Below are 21,871 nucleotides of genomic sequence, written 5' to 3'. Positions count from 1 at the left end.
CACTCCCTGTAAGGAGTGGGAGGAGGGACAGCATCTCACTCCAGGGAATGAATGGCAGTGGAGGGTTTCAAGTAAAGTGTGTATTCTGGAGCTAGACTGCCTGGATTGAATTGATTCTGACACTCAAGAGCTTGTGACCTTGAACAAGTTACTTAAACTTGGTACCACCCAGTCTCCTCATCTATTAACTATATATAATAATGGTACCAACCTTCTAGGTTTCTGTGAGGGGTGAATGAGCTCATACATGTCACAAGTTAGGCAACACTCAGTGGCAATGATCACATTTCATCATGTATTGAGTTGTTGTGTTCTTTTCTGTAACTTTGCTTGTCCTGACTTCGGTTCTGCTTTCTGGAACTACCAACATCATCAAATAGCAGTCATTATTCTCTCCCCCTTCTCAAGTCAGGTCCAAATGAAACATCCCCAGTGGCACCTTATAAAAGCACATTCCCATCCAGGTGCTCCTTGCTGAACTCTGTCAATATTGACTTACTAGCCACTCCTTCCCAGGCCATTACCAATGGCTCTCTAGATGTGGCCCAAGCAGGCTGGAAGACAATGAGGCTATTATCATCCTGTTTTGGACAATATACTTCGATACATCTAGCCACAGATTTCAGTAAGTGCTCTGGAAGCCAAGTTGCTTTGGAAACTCAGTCACTAAAGTCTCTCATTATTCTTATTTTTCTTTTAACTTGTACATCTTTAAGTCTCATCATCCTCATTCTGTGTTAATATAGCTGATGCATTTCAATGTTAGTGTGAGTCTACATACTAGTCTTGTTTCTTTTTCATATCATGTGTAATTAGGGAGGAGGAGGGAAAAGAGGAAGGAAGGAAGGAAGGAAGGAAGGAAGGAAGGAAGGAAGGAAGGAAGTTGTTTGTGTTGACAATTTTCATATTTTTTTTACAGTTGAAACAGATGTTGAGTGAGACTATTTGTGTTGCCCAGGAATTGGCGACTGGAGTTCAAAGATGAGGACAAAGAAATGTTAAGTACCTCATGTTTTAAAGAGATCCATCAACCGCTGGGCTAGATCCCTTTCTTGGTTGTATTAAACTGTGGCTTAACTGGCTCTTTTACTGGCATCTATCACTCAGTCCTGGTCTCCACCCATTTCATGTCCTGTGAGCCATGCAGTAATTTTTCATGGAGTAATTTTAACTTTAGCACTGCTTTAGTGAAGTGGGGAGGGAAGGGAATGCCCTTCCTCTTCCAAGCTAGATAGTGGGAGAAGAATTTCAGGAGATCCACTCACAGAGAGTGGGAAACTTGAAAAAGGGAGAGTTCAGTATTTTGCTGTCTTACTGGATGTCTGGTTAGGCAGTAGACATGTGAATTTGTCCTGTACCTTTCTGAGCAGAACAAATGAGGATTGGGGCATGATAGCAGGGCCAAGAGAAGAGGGCACCAGCAGAAGGATTCATTCTCATTGGTTGATGTGGCAAGGACTCCTCATGTCAAATGGACCTTGAAGGGGTAAATGAAGTTGAACCATGAGGACTGACAGAGGCCTGAGAGAGGTTGGGAGAAGCTGAGCCATGCTGGAATGCCCATGTGGGCAACTGTGCAGCTCCAGCCTTAAGCCAGTAAAGATGCATGTCCCTTTCCCTCTCCCCCCCACCACGCTGCCTCCCCCAGAGGAGCTATAGCCCACAGGAGAAAAGGGAATGTGATGTTGCAGAGAAGGTGCATAGAGAGATGGGGAGGAGGAGTGAAAGAGCATCCATGTCTTCTCCTCCACTTGAGCTTCCCTGAGTACCAGCCATCAGATGATGATGGAAGGGATGCTGTCAATCCAATATGCTGGAACTTTAGATTAGGTGGATTTTTAATAACTAAAAATAACCAAAAGATTGAAGAAATTACCTATGATACTGTTAGAGGACCTCTAATCCAATGGGCAGTGAGATATATTTTAGCAGTGGTTGGAGGAAAATAGGATCATGTCAAGTTTGGATTCATTGAGTCAAGAGTGCTTAATAAAATGGTTACACCACGTGACTTTTGGGTGACCTGCTGCTCCAGCTAACTCATTTGGTCTTGGAATTAGTTTTCTGTTGCTATATTATGGAGTCTCATGAACATAGCAGTTTGCAACACACCCATTTATTGTCTCACAGTTCTGAAGTTCAGAAGCTTGGGTGTGCTTGGCTGGACTCTTCGGAGTTTCATGCTCAAGATGTTGGCTAGGCTGGGTTCCCATTTGGAGGCTCTGGGAAAGAAAGACTTCCTAGATTATTCAGGCTGTTGATAGAGTTTTCTTGCAACTATAGGTCCAAGGTCCCTGTTTCCTTGCTGGGGTGTCAGTTGGTGGCCACTAGCGTTTCTTCTTACATGATCCCCTCCATGTTCAAAACAGCCATGGTGTCCTGATTCTCCCTTTGCCACATCTCTCCAAGTTCTGCTTTTAAGGGCTCAGGTGATTGCAGTGGACCTACCTGGATCGTCCAGACTAGACTCCCTATGTTAAGGTCAACTGATTGGTCACCTTGCTGGTGAGACTATGGACAGATGACTGGACATCGAGTAGTTATGGGAGACTAGAAAGAAACCATTCCTGAGAATGGAGGCCATGCCTATTGCAACACAACAGAAGGTGCCTGGATCCCTAAGGACTTTATGGAGTGCAGATAGCAGAGCAGCACTGGACAGCTCATTTCTTGACTTTTTCCCATAAGAAATACATTTCTTTTTAAAGTTGCTCATGTCCTGCCCCCCTGCTCCTACACCTCATGTCAATCTTAATGGATTTATTCCTTTAGCCATAGCTCAATCACAAACTGAACAATTCCTCATGCGTTTGCTAGATGAAATTCCCAGGGGAAAAATAGATCTGCCTAGCTCTGTCTTTTAATACCAACAACAGACATGGCCGGTTTCCACCAGAGGGTTGTATTCCCTTTTTATTGTATAGTAGGGGTCCAGGCTGAGGCTGCATCTCCTGGTGTACCTTGTACATAGGAGTACCACTTGTGAACCAAAGGCCTTTAAGAAAGTCCTCTTCTTACTTTTCCTTCCTTCATTCCCTGTGTGCCAGCTGGAGGATGACTGGAGGTCACAGGGGATGGTGGAGTCATTATATGGGAGACTGGGATCCTGAATCACCAAGTAGAAAACTGCCTGCCAAAATTTGTAATGTGAAAGAGAAATAAGCACCCTTGCATTAAGCACCTGCAATTTAGAGGTTGGTAGCTTATAGCAGTTATCATTTCTTAATACTATGCAAATCTATGTATCTGGTCCCCCTCCCTGCCTATTAACTCCAACTGTTAAAATATATCTCACTGCCCATTGGATGAGAGGTCCTCTAACAGTATCATGGGTAATTTATTCAACATTATGGTCATTTTCAGTTATTAAAAATCCACCTAATCTAAAGTTCCAACATCATATTGGATTGACAGCATCCCTTCCATCATCATCTGATGGCTGCCTATGGATTGGCAGCCTGTAGTTGACTGGGTAACTGTTCAAGAGTATCTGGTTCCCTCCTGAAGAAGGCTTGTACTTTGTTACTTCATACCTTCATCAAGATATCCGAGGCAGGACTAACCCCTTTGAAGGGATTGTGGGCACATAGATAGAGGGTTCCTGTTTGTTGCTTCACTATTGCTTTATCTCTGACCACTGGCACTCTTCATGGTCTTTTGCAAAGGACTGAGCAACCATATTATTTAGGAATCTTTTGATTGTATCATAAATTTATTTCAGGTTTGTTGAAATATTCCGTATTTTCAGACTCCCACAGACCCCTAAAGTCTTCTTCAGGCCCAGAATTCACACATAGAGGTACAAAATACAGTAGAGATTAGAGGACAGATATTCCCCACCTACAATAAACTCGACACTGATTTCAGTTGGCTGGTGTTACTGTCTTGAATAATTACCTTCTAAATGTCAGAGCTGTTCTAAGCAACAGTGAGTTCCAACCTGCCTCCTCAGATGCCAGAAGTTCCAGGATCCTTGCTTGTTGCTGTCCACAGGCAGCTGTAACCCTGATCTTCTGGTTTCAGTCTCCTGGCTTGAGTCTAACAGTCACAGACTTCCCTTTGCTTTGTCCACCACTTGGGGATCCCTGGCATTCCTAGGCCATTGCCAGAATCCCTGATCAGCCTCTTTCCCAGTGTGATGGGCAGCCTTTAAGAGATGAAAACATCCTTTATGCTCCTGCATTTGGTAGGTGAAGCAAGGTAGGGATTCAATGTCAACCCTGGCAGGCAGGTTCTAGCTGCGGATGAGCAGCTTGTCCACTAGGTGGCACCTGTGGAGGCTGGGGAGAGACAATGAGGGCTTTTCTGTTAAAAAAGCACAAAGGAAGGGTTCTGCTTTTCTTTTCCCTTTCTATTTATTCCATCCACCACCATCACCACCCCAACCCCACTCCTAAAAGTAACATTAAAACAAGGCACCTTTCTACTTCTCCCTCCCAGGAGGGTTCCAGCTCCTCTCAGGCGCCTCTGGCTAGAGCAAGGCAAGAGGCTATTCTTTCATTTAATGTCTGAAACCATGGCCCAACCAGTTTGCTCTAAAGTTGTAATTGAAGCCCACTGAGCGCCCTAACCCTCACCTCATTCCATTCCTTCCTTCCAGCTGATTTTCTCCCAAGGCCCTGCAATTAAGAAGTGTGGCCCCAGGCTTCCCTTTCTACTCTTTTTCTTCTTTGTCCTCCTCTTTGTCTCTTTCTTTCTTTCAAGTCTTCTCCATTTTCAACCTACTTTGGACGGAAGAAAGTGGGGGAAAAAAATCTCTCTTATCCACTAAGTGGGAGTTGACGACAGCAGCAATGTGGTGCATGAGGGTCCGCGTGGGCAGAGGTGTGATTTGGCCTGAGAGGTTACATCGATTTGCTCCAACAAAATGAAACTGAAGCTATGCCAATAAAAGACCTTGGCATTTCCAAGGAATTCAGAGAAGTTTGAGGATTGAAAGTGAGTTTTTAGATCAACTTGAGGGGAAGAAAGAAGTTGGAATTTGGTCTCTGAGTTCCTTTGCCCAGGCCATATCTGCATGGGAGTAGAAATATGGTCACTGCATTAGTAGCAAAACCCTATTTCTTTGGGGCTACTCTCAAGTGTTATTTGGGGGAGATCCAGGCCTGCTCAAATTCTTTCTAGCTAGTTCAGAAGGCCCAGGTGAGGAAGTGAGGGAGATACAGAAAGGCTTAGGCAGTCAGGGCAAGATGGTGAGTGAGGGGTTTGGGGGCAGGGCCAGAACAAGGAGCACGGAGAGGGTCTTCTGATGAGGTCAACTTCCTGGTTGACAAAAGTGCTCATGAATATAAGCAGGGACCCAATCAGTCAGACGCTTCTGTACTTGTGCTTCTAAGTAGGAGATCCAATAGAAAAAAAAATACAGACACATGGACAGAGGGGGCACCAATGAATAATAGTGAGGAGAGCATGAACAGGGGAGGAGATAAAGAAAGGAGAAAATTCCAGAGACCATAAAAAGAACAGCCCAAAACTCCTCCCCTGGATTCTCAGCTCTGGGGCCCCTTCTCTTCAGGGAAATCTATCTCTGTAACTCCATTGCTTTTGCAATAAATCTACTTCTTGCTTGTTATCTCTGTGTCCTGTTCTTCAATTCTTTGCTGAATGGAGACAATGAACCCAGCACCCCTAGACGGTAACAGAAGTATCCCCTTAAATGCACGGGAATTCACCCAGCCAGGCTGGGCTGCATTCTGACAAGGTACACTCAGTGGCTCCCAGTCAGCCATGGCATGGAACATGCTCTCTGGGTCTGCAAGCATGCTCCAAACATCACTAGTAAGGAAGGACCCCCCTACAGCCTGGCATGATGGAGCCTTTTCCTTGATGGGACCTCATACAGTTTCCTTTTGCTCCCTCCTCCCAACATGCAAGTATGTAAGAAACCTAGGCAAAGTCTTTTGTCTTTGTTTGCTCATAAAATGACCGAGTCTGCTTTGTGCCCCTTTCTTAGGTTTTGTTCTCTGAAGCTGTTGGGGAAATCTCTTCTGCTCCTAGGAAAGACAACGCAGCCCGAATACTACCAGGGGAAAATGCTTGTGCTTATTCTGCCATTATTGCAAATTAGTTGTGAACATCTTGAACAAGCCTAACAGAGTGGGGTAAACCACGATCTGGTTTTGTCTTCCAGTCTCTGGTTTCAGTTATTGAATCTCTCTTTCTCATCAGTTAGTGGACCCTTGGTGTTAACTTAGATTCTATAACCTCCTGATCACTCTTGATTATTAAAGATGTTCCAACTTTACAAAGTTCTCTGTTTTCCATCTTGCTAGGCTTATGCTGACGTGAAGTGGTAGAGGCAGCCTGCAGACTGCTCTATTCCTCTTCCTTTATTGCCCACAGGGTCGGGTGGGGGAAGCTTGCATCTCCTCTGGGATGTCTCCTTTCCAGCCTCCAGATGCTCTGGGTGTTGAGCCCCAACTTATGACCCTGACAAATACCTTCTCTCTTCTCTGAGAAGGTCTTGGGGTTGTGTTTAACTTGCTATAGTTAAAAGGGCCAGCTCTGACCCCCCAGTAATCCATAAGTGATCCAAAGGTTGGCAGTTGTCTTTAGAATGTGGAGTACTTACCACTTTTGTGTCTCCAGTGATGGATCCCAAGTATCAATTTGGGGAAAAGAGAAAAACCTCACTCATTAATCTGCTCCAGAATATAAAACCATTGCTCACATACTCTTCTGTTCCCCCACACCCATATTTTGAGGACCAGGGGCACAAGAAGAGCACAAGATAACTCACCACACCATGTCCTCCTGCCAGCAGATCTGCCTGCTGTTTCTCTACTCACATCGGCTAGAGTGACTAGGTGGGCTCCATCATGGCCACGTTGTCCTGGCATGGGTACACCTGATTCTCTTCCCTTTAGGCCTAAAATTATATTTATGGGTGGAATAAAACATCCTCAAAAGTTAAGTACTTTGGGGCTGGGAATACAATTCAGTTGGTAGAGTGCTTGCCTCGCATGTACAAGGCCCTGGGTTCAATCCCCAGAAACACACACACACACACACACACACACACACACACATAAATAAAAGCCCCCTGTTTCAAAAGAAAAAAGTTGGGGCTGGGTTGTGGCTTAGTGGTAGAGCGGTCGCCTAGCACGCGTGAGTCGCTGGGTTCGATCCCCAGCATCACATAAAAATAAATAAAGTAAAGGTATTGTGTCCAAGTACAACTAAAAAAACATTTTAAACAAAAGTTTAAAAAAAAAAGGTTAACTACTTTGAAACCACCATCATTAAACTCTTTGCTTTTGCCAAACTTAATCCACTAACTTGAGTTCCTGGCAGAAGGCTTGGCCCTTTCCACAAAGCCATTGGCACTCTCCCCACACACCCCCATTGTGGATTCCACTATGTTATGTGCCTCCAAATATCATCTTGTGCTCTAAATTTCTCAGGTTATAGTGAAACAACTTTCCTTCTCACTAACCCCTTTTCATAGATCTCTGACACTAGTTCTTAAGAATAATCTAAGGTCTTTGTCTATAAAAAATACTCTCAGCAGGATATTTCCAGCTCAACTTAACAGATTTCCTGTTCACACCTTCTCACTGTCCGTGGACCATCAGTTTTGCCTTTTCCTCAGATGACATTTGTGTCAGAAGGTACCTTGGCCCCTGTGCGCACTTATTTATGTTGGATGCTACCTGTAGGTTCTTTTTTTCTTTTTTAAAAATATTTTTAGATGTTAATGAACTTTTATTTTATGCATTTATTTATATGTGGTGCTGAGAATCAAACCCAGTGCCTCACACATGCTAGGCAAGTGCTCTACCACTAGCCACAGCCCTAACCCTACCCATAGGTTCTTAAGGTAGACTGAGCAATAGTCCCTAAAGATGCCCATACCATTGCCCCTGAGACTTATGAATATGTTACCTTCCATGGCAAAAATGACTTTGAGACGGGAAGATTATCTGGATTATCTGGGTGAGCCCAATGTAAACGTCAGGGTCCTTATAAAGGAAAGAGGGAAGTAGGAGAGTCAGAGATGGAGATGTGAGATGGAGCCCTGAGTCAAGGCATGTGGCAGACTCTGGAAGCTGGAAAAAGAATGAGGTCTCCCCTAGAACCTGCAGAAGGAGCACAGCTCTGCCAACACCTTGTCTTTAGGGAGGAAAATCCATTATGGATAATGAGAAACCAGGAAAAAGAGTCTTGAAGTGGTTTTGTTGGAATATTAAAGCAACCTAGCATACCATGTTTATTACAAAAAATTTCATTCTTTAGCTCCAAACATAGTGAGATACCCTTTATTAATTTGCTTTACATCATTTTCTCAGGTCAAAGGGTTTGTTACTGGCAGGTAAATGATGCATGTATTTGGTTTCCTTTATGTGTAAAAGATAACAGAATCCTATAATGCCTAGATGGTAGGACTGGAATGGTGCTGTTAACTCCTAGTTACCTTTCTCATCCTCAAGACAGCACATCACTGTGCTTTCAAACCAGCCTCACAAATGAAGCCTGGGAAGCAAAGTTACAGAGCTTGTTCTACAAGAGGGGCCATTAACAGGCTTCAATAAAGAAAAGTTCAAACACATGCAGATCAAGGAAAAAGAAAATGACCTAAATGGAAGGTCTGAGATGTAAGAAGGAACCATGCACAAATGTAATGGTAAATATATGGGCATATCTAAGCCAAAGTCATCTGAATAAAATGATTACTGTATAAATTGTGAGGTTCAAAAGGATATTTAAAATACTGGATAATATTGGCATAAAAATGGGGAGGAGAAGATCAGAGTAAAAGTATTCTAAGGTTCCCATGTGATTTGTGAGGAGAGTAACATTATTGTGAAATGGTGGAAAAGCAGAATATAACCTGTGAGCAGAGAAGGAAAAGAGTAAAATAACAGAAACAAAATACAAACAGTAATTAAAAGAGAGAGAGCGAGAGAGAGCGCACATTGTACAAAATAAGATGGTGGAATGAAATCCAAATATGACAATAATCACAATAAGTGATTAGATGACATCCTTCAGTTAAAAGACAAAAATAGATTGGAAGAATGATGAAATCAAGCTCTAGGCCTTTTATACAGGACAAGCCTAAAACAAAGACAGAAATATTATAGTTCAAAGAGAAGAAAATAAATATGTTGGGCAAAGACTATATAAGGAAAAATAGTATAGCTGTGTTAGTATCAGACAAAACAGACTATTAGAAAAAAAGGCAAAATAAAGTTGGTAACTACCTAGTGATGAAAGTTTTAAGTTACCAGAAAAATATAAAAATTAAAATTCATTTATAACTAAGAGAACAAAAATTAACAAAGTATAAGGGAAAACTGTCAGCTCTCCCATATTCAGAATAGAATGATAACACAATATTATGTGCCCAAACTTGTGGTATCTAGCCAATGGGATCCTTGCAGGGAATACATATACTCTTAATTGCTTCCTTTAGAAAAGATGAAAAGCTCAAAATTAATGACCTATGCATGCAATCTGAGAAGTTAGTAAAAGAAAAAGCAGATTAAGCTAAAAAAAGTATCTTTAAGTAGAAGGAAGGACATATTAATATAGAAGGAGAAATTAATGAGGTAAGAAGCAATCATATAATCGAGAGTATTGACAAACCCTTTCTGAAAAGCTTAATGAAAATGACAAAACTCTGCTAAGAGTAATCATAGCAAAAGAGAGGAGACACAAGTTAAGACTATCAGGAAACAATGGGGAATATAAATATAAAATATAAATATAAAAACAGTTTTTAAGAAGAAGCGATTGCAGACAATTTTATGCCAACAAATATGACAGTTTAAAGTATGTGTAAATTCCTGAAAAAATATACAACTTGCAAAAACTGACTTAATAAAATATGGAAAACTTAAAAAAATTCAAGTAACACTATATTAATAGCTAAAAAAAAAGACATGATCATTCCAACAAGTGCAGAACATGTTATTGATGAAATTAAACACATATTTACTATAAAAACTTACAGCCAACTCAGAAAACCAATGTCCTTACCCCAATTAAGGACAACTACAAAAAAAACAAAACAAAACAAAAAAAAAAACAAGAAACAAAATCAGTGGTGACCGGTGAAAACATTTCCTCCAATATCAGGAGTAAGGCAAGGATGCCTACTAACATTCCTTTTTTTCAACTATACTGGATATTTTGGTTTGGTTTGTGCAGCATATTAAGGAGAGGGAAAAAAAACCCATAAGAATCAAAAAAATGAATAGACAAAATTGTCATTATTTATAAATGGCACAAATTTGAGTTTGAGTAAGCTTTCTAGGTGCAAAATCACTGCTCGTTGCCTAAAGGCAATGATATTTCAATAAATTAATTTTTAAAAAAGGCAATGACAGGGCTGGGGTGTAATTCAGTGGTAAAGCACTTGTCTCACATGTGTGAGGCACTGGGTTTAATCCTCAGCACCACATAAAAATAAAGATAATGTGTGTTCATCTACAACTAAACAACTATTTAAAAAGAAAAGCCCAAATCTTTGGAAATATATTTTTTAAAAAAGGCATTTCAATGTATCAATAACAATCAATTATAAAATGAAATTTTAAAAATATGCCACTTAAAATAATAATATATGCCAGGGATGGTGGTAAGTGCCTGTAATCCAGCAACTCAGGACTCTGAGAAAGGAGGATCTCAAGTTCAAAGCCAGCCTTGACAAATTAGTGAGGTCCTAAGCAATTTAGTAAGACCCTGTCTCAAAATAAAAAATAAAAGGGTTGGGGATGTGGCTCGGTAGTTAAGTGCCCTTGAATTCAATCCCCAGTTAAAAAATAAATCTATCTATCTAATACACCTAGGAATAAATTATCAAAAAATTTACATATCCATTTTGAAAGCTTATTAAAAGCCATTACAGATGACCTAATTAAATGGAGATACATACTATGCTTTTAGTTGCTATATTCAATATTAAAAAAGATATTAGTGTTCTTGATCCACACATTCAGTGAAATTTCAAGAAAAACTCCAAAAGAATTTGTTTTTGTGGAACTTGATGAATTGATCTCAAAATTTATGTAGAAGAGTAAAAGGATGATAATAGCCCTTTCACTCTCAATGGAGAACTAAATACAAAAGTCAACTCAAGATAAACCAAAGACTTAAATGTGAAAGGCATTAAATCCGTAAAACCTAGAAGTCAATACATGGGACTACATTTATAATTTGATGTAGGGAAAAATTTCTTGAGGAAATTTTTTGATAAATTTGGCTATATTAATTTAGGAACTTTTTTGGTACTAGAGATTGAACCTGGGAGTGCTTTACCACTGATCTATATCCCCAGTCCTTTTTATTTTTAATTTTCAGACATAATCTCACTAAGTGGCTGGGGCTGACTTCCAACTTTCATCCTCCTGCTTTCAACCTCCCAAGTCACTGGAATGAAAGGCATGTGCCACCATGCCAGGCAAGAACTTGTTTTTAAAAGACCATTTTAGTTGAGCAAAAAGGCAAAAAAAAAAGTTTGGGACTAGGAGAAAAAATTCACTAAACACATAATTTTAAAAAAAATCAGTATATGAAATATGTAAAGAAGAGTTAAAGAATCAGAAGAGATAATTCAATTGAAAATTGGACAATGGATATGATCTATGCATCTCATAGAACAAAAGTCCATAATAATGTGAAAAGATGTTCAACCTCATTTGTAATCAGAAAAAAAAAACCAAGCTAAATCCATATATGATATGATTTTATACCCACCAAATTGGGAAAAGTTTAAGGCCAAGTGAGGGTGAGGAGTAACTGCATTGCTGAGTGTAGTGCCACTTGGTATGACTGCTCGGCTTCGTTCAATAAAGTTCAACAACACTGCCCCAACCATTTCTCTGCTAGGTATTATAAAGCTTTAAAAATCTTTTGCATACGGTGTCAGGAAACAAATATAAGAATGCTCATAACAACATTGTGCCCGAGGGCAAAAAAACTGGAAAAACTCATATATTCACTCCCCAGAGAATGGACAAAGTGAAGTGTACCCATGCACTGCAATAGCAAGACAGCAATAAAACTGAATGTTGAAGGTGAATCCCGAAAACATGGGGCTTCCACATACAGCTGTGCATTCAGGTTGTGCCAATGGACTGAGTAGGCACCCCCACTGGCAAAGGGAAGCTTGTTCTTGAAGGAACGGGTAACTTTTTTTTTTTTTTAACTGCACCAAGTCTCTATGGATTAGGTCTGGACTTGCAAAATTATAATGTTGAATAGAAAGATAAGTCACAGAAGTAATAAATTCTGTTTTATTTCACTTCCATAAAGTTCAAAACCCAGCAAAACTAAACAACAATGTCTATATATGTGGTAAAACTAAATAGAGAAAAGAGTGACAGCACAAAATTCAGACTAGTGATCACTTCTTGGGGAGAGGGGAGCATCCCATTAGGGAAGGGAACAAGATGGGGTTGGAGAGCTCTAAGGTACTTTGATGTTTTGTATCTTAGACTGAGTAGTGGGGACTCAACAATAACTGTCGGGAGCTGCCCTGGATGCAGATGACTTCAAGTCCTGATGCACCGGGTTCTGAACAACTATTGCATTCAGTCTGGCAAGGTAATGCCAGGTCGCAGTAACTTGGGCATTACCCCTGCTAAGATAACAAGGCGTGGCTCCAGGACTAGGCGTCACCCACTGGGGTTGAGTTACACTCACCTGCTCCTTTGTAATCCTACCCTTTTGCCCTTTTGGGGATAGAATGTTCCATGGAACCTCCCCTTGTGTCTCCTATATAAGAATAAAGAATTCCAGTGGCTCTCTTTCTTTCCATGGACCCTGAAGGTCTCAGAGCTGTCCCTGGATTATTGAAAAGGTACTTCTGTGTGTTTGCATGCTTTCTTCTTTGCCATTTTCTTAAGTTATTGGAATAGTCAGATTTTGTGAGCCCATCATTAAGTCACCAGCTAGGGTAGATGGTGATAGATAACATTATTTTTATTCTTTACCCTATGTATGTGTGTTAAAAAAATCCTCTTTATATAATCTGGGATGATTTTAAATAAAAATGATCCCACTCAAGAGAAATGCCTGAAGGAGAGGGACTCCCAACTAAGGTCTGGACAGCAGAGACTGCTACAGACTCAGGACAAAGGGTTTGTGTCCTAATTGGTCACCAGAGGAGAGATCTTGACTGCATCCAAGGTGAAGGACTCCAGTGGAATCCTTCCAAAGTGCATCATGCAAAAGTAAACTAAAACCATACTTTACAATTTGTAGAGTGTTGCATTTCATTTCTCTCATACACATATATATGAGAATATATATATATATATATATATATATATATTCTGCCATATATATATATATATATAGTTATAGTTGCGCACAATACCTTTATTTTATTTATTTATTTTTATGTGGTGTTGAGGATCAAACCCAATGCCTCACATGTGCTAGGCAAGCACTTTACTGCTGAGCCACAAACCCAGCTTGAGTGCTTCATTTCCTTAAAAAAAAAAGTTGACAATACCATATGTCAGCAAGAATATGTAGTAAATGAAAAATTTGTGCATTTTTACTGAGAATGCAAAATGGTGCAGCCACTTTGGCAGATGGCTTAACAGTTCCTTATAAAGTTAGACATACTCATGAACTACTACAAAATTACAGGAGATCTAGTTATTTCCATATAATCTAGGAATCCTACACCTGGCAATTTACCCAAGTCAAATGAAACCTTTGTTCACACAAAACATTAGTATGCAGTGAATATGAATTTATATGAATAAGATAATATTTATTATCACTTAATAGAATATCGTAGAAATTGGGCCCTATTTTCTAATAATTCAACTCCAAAATACATTTCCTGAGGAAATGAATTAGGACTATTATACAAGAAAATGCAGTAAGATGGTATGAGTCTGTGATCTTACACACATTCAGAGACCACTGACACCAAAAGATATACAGTCCTCACTAGAAGGAATATGTGTCTGCCATGCACAACACTGTAACCTCAGTGTCCAGAACAGTGCCTGATATAGAGAAAGAAAATACTTGTTGAATGAATGGAACTCCAAGCTATAAATAGGAAAATGATAAGTGGGATCAACTTTTCTTAAGGCTTGAACAGCAAATTTTATTTAACTACAATCAATATAGATGATTGATTGTTTTTATAGATGAGGGGCTCAGGATCTATGACAACAGGTTGAATCTTAGCTTAATGAAGACACTGAGCATCACCTAAACTTAGCTAGTGGAAAGTGAATGGGCTAAGTAAAATTATAACTCAAAATCGTTCTTTATATGAAATACAAGTGAGAAGAAATATTTTTCAAATTCTCCATGGAGAATATATTTATTTACGTTCTTCTTGCATACTCTAAAACACACAGTGTAGATTTCGTTTCTTCAAAAACAGTTGTGAAACTGGTAGTTTATCAGAGATCTTCAGAAGTTCTTCAGAAACATTGCCTTAGGTTTCAGCTAAGCGAGTCACAGAGATTGGTCATGAACTACTACAAAATTACAGGAGATCTAGTTATTTCCAGCAATTACTAGAAAAGCATTGAGAACACCAGACATACAGCCAGACAGAAGGCAAGAGAAGAGCAGATGTTTTTGAAGTAATAAGATATCAATATATATGACTCTATGTACAATATCAGAATTCTTTTACAGACAGTACACTTATGCATAAATCATTATTTTAAGGGCACTCTAATATAAATACGTCTCACTAATTTCAATCTTTTCTCTTTGGCTCACAAATGCACGAAAATACCATAAACAGTATTCAGAACTTACTTCATTAATATATAAATAAGATACATTACAAATGGAAAGAAAATACAAGATGCCTCTTTAACATGGTAAATCTCTGAATATAAATAAGCAATATTTCACTGACATACAGTTAAACAGTATTGAATCATTACATATGTTCCCCCCACCCAAGATCAGACAACGGTAATATACACAATCTACACAAATCAATCTCTAAAAATGCAGCAATAGTACACCTGTAACAATGACTGCTACTGTTTTTCCCTAACAGGACACTAATGGGGAGGGCATGATGCTTGTCATCTAGTAGTGCTTTTTCTCATCCATCATTCTTCAGGTCGGAGAAACTCTGACAGGGAGGTCAACTCCCATCACCAACATTCCCTTTGGCCTCTATGACACAGCATTTTGGAGACCATCTTTCCTGCCATTGTTGGGCAAGCTGGTTTGCAATGTGTTTAACTCCTCAGTAACTGCTGAAAGTGAAGTTAATTCCCTTGGGGCAGGAGACATGCTGTGTGCTAGCACTAAGCCACACTCACTATACATATATATATGTAGAGAGAGAGACGTATATATAACTGTACATATATACTGTGTTCCTAATGTGCAACTTTTTTTTAAAAAAAGAACATTATTTCCTGCTAACTCTAACAAGCTTAAAGTTGTAACAAGTATTCTTCAAGATATTATATTTTCCTTCAATGAAATGACTTATGTGTTTCAGCAACTTATAGAGGTTTGTTCTAGAGTGTCAGAGGGGAAAGGGAGTCCCATCAACTAATGTTCTTCGAGGGTGATTACAGATCCTGACCCAGTCTTTCTATCTCCTCAATGAGGAAGTCGATGTCTGACTGGGTGGCGCCTGGGTTTGAGATGACCATCCGGAAAAAGTTGGCCTTGTCCCCCTGAGGCTGGTAGCCCACCATGGTTGTGCCTGACTCCATCATCAGGGCTTTGATCTTTGGAGCCACCTTATAATGGAAAACAAAACAAAACTCAAAACCAATATTAACACCTTCTCTTTTTAACAGTTCAACCCAACTGGCTTTTCACCATTTGTGTCTACACTGATATAAGCACAAAGAAATATTTTATATCAGGTGTGTTTTGTGGCTAATATCTAATGACTATTTAAGCCACCTAGTCAGTCATAAGATCCCTCAGAAAGTACTGGGTGACTGAATTTTGAAAGTCAGTCATGGAACAACAAAAATAAAGAAAAACAAAGACAAATTTAACAATACAAATTAAGGCTTCTGCATAGGAGCTCAGGATACTGTGTTAAACATGGATTTGGTCTGTGGTTGGATAAACAAAATATTACATAAATATATTACTAACAACTCTGGATAATAAATACAGAAATCAACAGCTGAAATGAATCAACATTAGAGTAGACTTAGACTTAATAAAAAGGTATCATAACGGACATAGTTTCATGTCAAATGTTCCTAGAAATATGTCTGTCATTCACTTGCTCCGCATAGGATTCTTATAATGAAGAATGCCATCCTTCCTAAGGCAAGATGCGTTCTTTAGAGCTCCCTGTTATATTTGAACTGCAGCAAGGGCTCAATTTAGACCTGAGAACAATGTAACAAGATGGCTCACCAACACCCATCGCTAGAAGCCCACCCCAAGTCTTTATTTTTCATTTCTTTCTCATTAGAATGAGGATGTCCTGACCAGAGAAACTGCAAAGAATTAGGTGAAACAAAAAAATAAGTCCATACCCTGTGTAATTTTTCCTGTCGCTCAGGGCTATCTGGAATACCTCTGAGGCTTTGTGGAATATACCAGAAACAGACATTTGTGTGCTCAGGCTGCAAAGATTTTAACAAACAAAAGATAATTAAGAGAAAATGAGAGAAAACTGATTCCAAGCCCATATGCACCCTCAGTGGAAGTTTCTCAGACCATAATATATGAGTCAGAAAAAGCCTGGTTTATCCGATCATATCTCTTAGGAGAGCTTCTCCCTGCAATCAATTTTCTAGATAACTCCAGTTACCACTTTTAAACACTGAAATATTAATATTAAGTACATTTAGGTAATTGAAAAAAAAAGGTTACTATTTATCTTGCCATTTCTAGAGCCACACATACAGAAGATCCTTGAAAAATAATTTAGTTTATTGATACTAAATAGTTTGTTTTTGATGCTTTCACTTTCCTCCCTAGTTGCCATTTCTAGCACCACATCTGCCAGTGACTGGCTTGAGACACTGCATTTGTTGTTTTCAGTCTGCTAGTAGAATGTTTAAAATAATGCAAAGAATCAGAATAAGGTCCCATGGGTGAGATGCCCAAATACTAGACCATTGATTTTAACTGCTCAGAGCTTTTTCTGTGCTCATTTGGGGACTCTCAGGTATTTTCCTGATAGTTGAGGTTGCCTGATAAACAGGCAAAAGTGAAATGTAGGTGGTGTTGTATACTCTGGGTTCCGAGTGGATTTTCTCTTCGCAGCACTGGCTCCAATTTCATCTTTCTTTATTCAATGAGAGCTCCATTAGGGAAGAGAGTATGTGTTTTGGCCAATACTGTATAATCCAGTCCCTGGCATGGGTCTGGAATGTGGTAGGAGCTCCGTAAACACTAGTACGATAAATGCTTTACTGTGTGAAGTCGGGGTATAAACTCAGGGAAAAGACAATTTTATCTGAATCCTTTATTCTACGTAGAATAAAACAGAATCTCATTTTAGAATTGGTCTTGGTGGGTAAACATATACCCAACCTAAGAGATCCCATTCTAAACTTCTTGGAATTGAGAAACACTTTATCAGAGAGGTCCAGTACATTTTCATCTGGATGATGAAAAATTCAGACTTCTATGGAAAGACCTCTAGTATGCAAAGAGCTGGCTGAGAGTGACAGGATTTTAAATGAAGTAAAGGGGGGAAAGTCAGTGCAGTGCTACCAGAAGAAAAGTTCATGAACGTGGAGGGAATTAAATGAACAGTGCATATGAATGAAAATTCAGAAGCAGCTCATGGCAATGTGGGAATATTGGCTTTGGAAGATTCCTGCAGTGGTTTTTCTGGAAGTGCTGTGCATTGGTCCATAACCACTTACCTCACCATCGAAAACCATCTCAAATTCTTCTCTGTTTTTAATCTTGGTGTAGAGATATTCAGCCAGTTCTAGACATTTGTTGATTTGATTTTCAAATCCCACTGTGCCCTGTTTTTAAAGAAAAAGGTCATAGTTGTTGATGGTAAGTTGTATTTCCCTGGGATGGGCATTTGGGAAGGCTATGCTGTCCTTGTCTATGGGGAATATCAAAAGGAGTGTTCCTGGATAGAGACAGTCAGAAAAAACCATCTAATTGAATAAGTACAGCTTTTTCAAAGCTCTGAGGACAGTAAGATGAAGTGGACTTGCTTTCTCTCTTGAAGACACTCTGTTCTCTGGGCAGTTATTCTCAATAGGACTTTGAGCTTCCTGCTAGTTATTCATAACCTCAACTTGATGCCCATTTCTCATTTCTTTAGGATAGTGCTACTCAAAGAGTCATATCTGGACTGAGGCCAGTCCACAAACCATAACCAGTCCAGGATGACATGAGTTATAGACAACGCAATTAAGCATTAAGAAACTATTAAAGCCATTCAACAGAGTAATTTTATGCATACTGACTCTAATGAAAATATTGGCTTATATTTTATATGTTCTATATTTCATTTTTCCAGCAATTATTTTTTTATTTGTTCTAATTAGTTGCACATGACAGTAGAATGCACTTTGATACATCATACATAGATGGAGTATAATTTCTCATTCCTCTGGTTGTACATGACGTAGAATCCCACCTGTTGTATAGTTATAGTGTACATAGGGTAATAATGTCTGATTCATTCTACTATCCTTCCTACCCCCATACCCCTCCCCTCCCTTCACCCCCTCTACCTAATCTAAAGTAACTCTATTCTTCTCTAGCCCCACCCCTTATTGTGAATTAGCAACCACATATCAGAGAAAACATTTGGCCCTAGGTTTTGTAGGATCGGCTTATTTCGCTTAGCCTGAGATTCTCTAGCAATTCTTAATTGTATCAGTCCATGATAGGTTACAAAACAAACAACTGGTTCTTAAAAGATTACTACCTTAGAACCCATCTTCCCCAGCCAAGTCCTGACCAAACACATTCCACACTCTTGCAGGCAGGCTACCTTTTACCTAGCACAGAATTATTCCTTTTCAGTGACAGGCAGGTGGAAGGGGAAGTCATTGTTCTCAATATCTGCCCTACGGCAGAAATAGATCCAACTATTGACAAACTGGTTGAGTGTGAGTTTCCAAAGCCAGCATAGCTGGTTACTAATGGCAGCACGAGGGTTGTTGAGTGGGTGAGTGTTAACAAGGAGAGCAGATGCACAAGGCTAGCTTTGGATGGCTGATGGGCCTGGGTGGAGTACAGGCTGGCAAAGCCTGAGCCTCCGAGTAGTGTCACTGTTAACTGGCCCCTGGGAATGAAGCCTCCCCCAGGATCCCACCTCAGCAAACGATGCACCATGAGCCAACCCTCCTGAGGACAGTTCAAGAGGCTATCATTAGGCAAAATGACTGAGATGGGCCATGTAGTCATTACAGTATTTCTAAATAATAGGGCTCTTTCTCTTAATGCAATGTATAGCTTTTGTTTACTTTGTGGTAGAAATTAAAATCAGATTCTTTCTATATTAAGGCACACTAACTTGATATTTTGCTAGAAATCCTTATTGTTTTGATATCAGGTGGTCCTCATCTTAAACATGGAAATTATTAAAATTAACTTATAATAGGTAAATTAAAAATTAATGTGATATACAGTTGTGAAATCAATTGCCTTTACTTGGTAATATAAAAATGCTTTTGAGCTGGGGGTGGTGGTGCAAACCTGAAATCCCAGTGGCTCAGGAGGCTGAGGCAGGAGGATGGGAGTTCAAAGCCAGCCTACACAACTTAGCAAGGCCCTAAGCAACTCAGAGAGACCCTTCTCTAAATAAAATACAAAAGGGCTGGGTGTGTGGCTCAGTGGTTAGGTTCAATCCCTGATACAAAAAAAAAAAAGCTTTTGAAACAGTTACTAGTAATCTTCTCCATTACTTATATTTTTGGGGAAATTCTAATAGTTAAGCTTTGTCCCCCTATGAACTGAAGTGCAACCCAAGAGCCTGAAGATGACTAAAACAGCATGTTTCAGTCTAGTACAGGATTTCTCAAAATAAAGTATGCAGTTTCCAATCCTCAGCAACACACACACACACACACACACACATTGTGTAGTTTCTAGAATAGTATATAAAGTACAAATAATAGAGAAGGCATTTCTTAAATAGAACTTGAAACTGTCATATATATTCCCTGATGAGAGGCTCATAAAGGAATTTAGGGTTCTTCTCAGTGTAAGGCAGTTGTTTTATCTTTTACCTCTTTCTTTATGTCTTCACTAGGTAATTTTAACATCCCTAAGGATTGCTGTAGAAATCCTTATCTTAGGATAAGTTTTAGTTGTTATAAGAGAAAGTTATAAGAAAACTTCATGATAATTCAAACTGAGGATACAGAACTGAAGGAAGAAGAGAGAATTTGGCCTAAGCAATAAACTTATTTCATTCACAAAGAAAATACAGTTAACTCAATTATCTAAGTATTGATCACACACATAGTGAGTTATCCGTGATATATCATGGCATCTCTTTCACAGGCGGTCTGTGCAAATTACATTTCTGCTCTATTTCCCGAATGTCCCCCTTCATACCTTTGCTTTCCACATCAGCCAGAACTTGAAGATGTCCACGTGGCGGCCACACTGAATTGCCTTATCCCCTGTGTCGTAGGAGACATCATATTGCTTGTCCGGCTGGAAAAGGTACCCTGCACACATCTGGTTGCATCCTTGGAGTATACCCTGTAGTGGAAATCAAGGTGCGTGCATCTGATTCACAGATTAGAGATGTCGATGCACAGAGGGGACTGGGGGTCACATGCAGTCTTTCTGCTGATGACTTTCTGAGGGCTTATACTTGTTCTGATATCCTTCTCTAAAACCACTCCTGAAAAAACTTTTCCCTTTTGCCCTCTGTCATTGATGAGCAAATGATCTCTTTCCTCAGATGCCCTATCCCTCTCAGGACATTTGTGTGTGTGTGTGTTGTGAGTTGTTTCAAAGTCTGGGAAGTGCTATGGCATTCAGTGGACAGGGGTTAAGGATATAAACCTCCTAAGTTGGTGGGACAGTTTCATGATGTGAAAAAAATTTCTCCCCAAGAGTGCCTCCCAAAAGTCCTCTTTTTCAAGATCTGCTATGAAGTTAACAGGGACTTGGTGTATGAGTGGAGTCAAGGGCTATGCAGGTCTAGGCTTCACAAGCTGGGCTTCCTAGGATGACTCAGGGTGCAGTTTTAGGAAGCAGAGATGCTTTGGAAGGCAGGCTCCTATTGTTATGTGAATGAGGAAGGGAACACGGCATTATTTTATCCACAGAAGCTTTTTGGTCAGTGTTCCTTGTTGCCCTAAGTTGGTATTTGTGGTTCTTGTTCCTTAGGCAAGAACTGATTTTTTCTTTATTTCAGCCCTTGGGACCATACATCCATACTAAGAACTCAAAGTATGTTCCAGTGAGCACTTTTGTCTTCACCTGATCACTCTCACTCTCATATTTGTGCAAACACAAAGGGATGCACAAATAATTCCCTGACAGGTTAGTACTGAACAAGGAGGAAGGGCAGTCGATGGCAAGAGCCTGGAGGAGAATCTAGGTGAGCCACAAGGGCAGGGAAGGACAGCAACCACAGTCTCACAATGGGGCTGCCAATCTTGTGAGTTAGCCGGCAAGTATGTGAAAGGACCCCATGCTTTTCCCTTCTGGTGCTGTCAAATGGACCTGCAGGCGGTCAGCGAATCTCTGCAAGGAGTACAGACCTTTTCCCTGACGAGAATGGCAGAGCACTGTAGCAGCACGCCCATCAGTTTGTGAGGGTTCCAGGTGACTGAGTTGGCCCTGAAAGAAGCATAGGATCCTTTGAGGAGAAGGTGCAGGAGTTGAGAGAAAGGCAAATGCCCTGTGGATGAAAACGCCACCCGTCTCCACTTGAGTCAGAAATCTTTCCCCACCTGTTCTCCTAAATTGACGATCTAGTAATAAATATTTGCGGGCA

General features: G+C 39.9%; 1 protein-coding gene across 4 annotated transcripts in view; it reads right to left on the bottom strand.

Annotated features, from left to right (window-relative positions):
• Positions 1-14,266: 14,266 nt before the first annotated feature.
• Gad1 (glutamate decarboxylase 1) overlaps positions 14,267-21,871 on the bottom strand; it is a 40,497-nt gene continuing 32,892 nt past the window's right edge. For 3 of the 4 annotated variants that reach the window (XM_048812456.1, XM_048812455.1, XM_015479305.2), the window contains 5 exons: positions 21,636-21,714; positions 20,473-20,622; positions 17,805-17,912; positions 16,461-16,550; positions 14,267-15,698 (listed from right to left, as the gene is read on the bottom strand). In XM_048812456.1, the coding sequence (XP_048668413.1) occupies positions 15,525-15,698; positions 16,461-16,550; positions 17,805-17,912; positions 20,473-20,622; positions 21,636-21,714 (601 nt within the window). In that variant the 3' untranslated portion in view covers positions 14,267-15,524. The remainder of the gene's footprint in view (positions 15,699-16,460; positions 16,551-17,804; positions 17,913-20,472; positions 20,623-21,635; positions 21,715-21,871) is intronic. The other variant, XM_048812457.1, reaches the window with a different exon arrangement.

The sequence above is a fragment of the Marmota marmota genome, unplaced genomic scaffold (assembly GCF_001458135.2).
Source record: "Marmota marmota marmota unplaced genomic scaffold, marMar, whole genome shotgun sequence".
Classification (NCBI taxonomy): Eukaryota; Metazoa; Chordata; class Mammalia; order Rodentia; family Sciuridae; genus Marmota; species Marmota marmota.
Note: the sequence above shows the minus strand (reverse complement) of the source record. Positions and strands in the feature narration are given on the sequence as shown.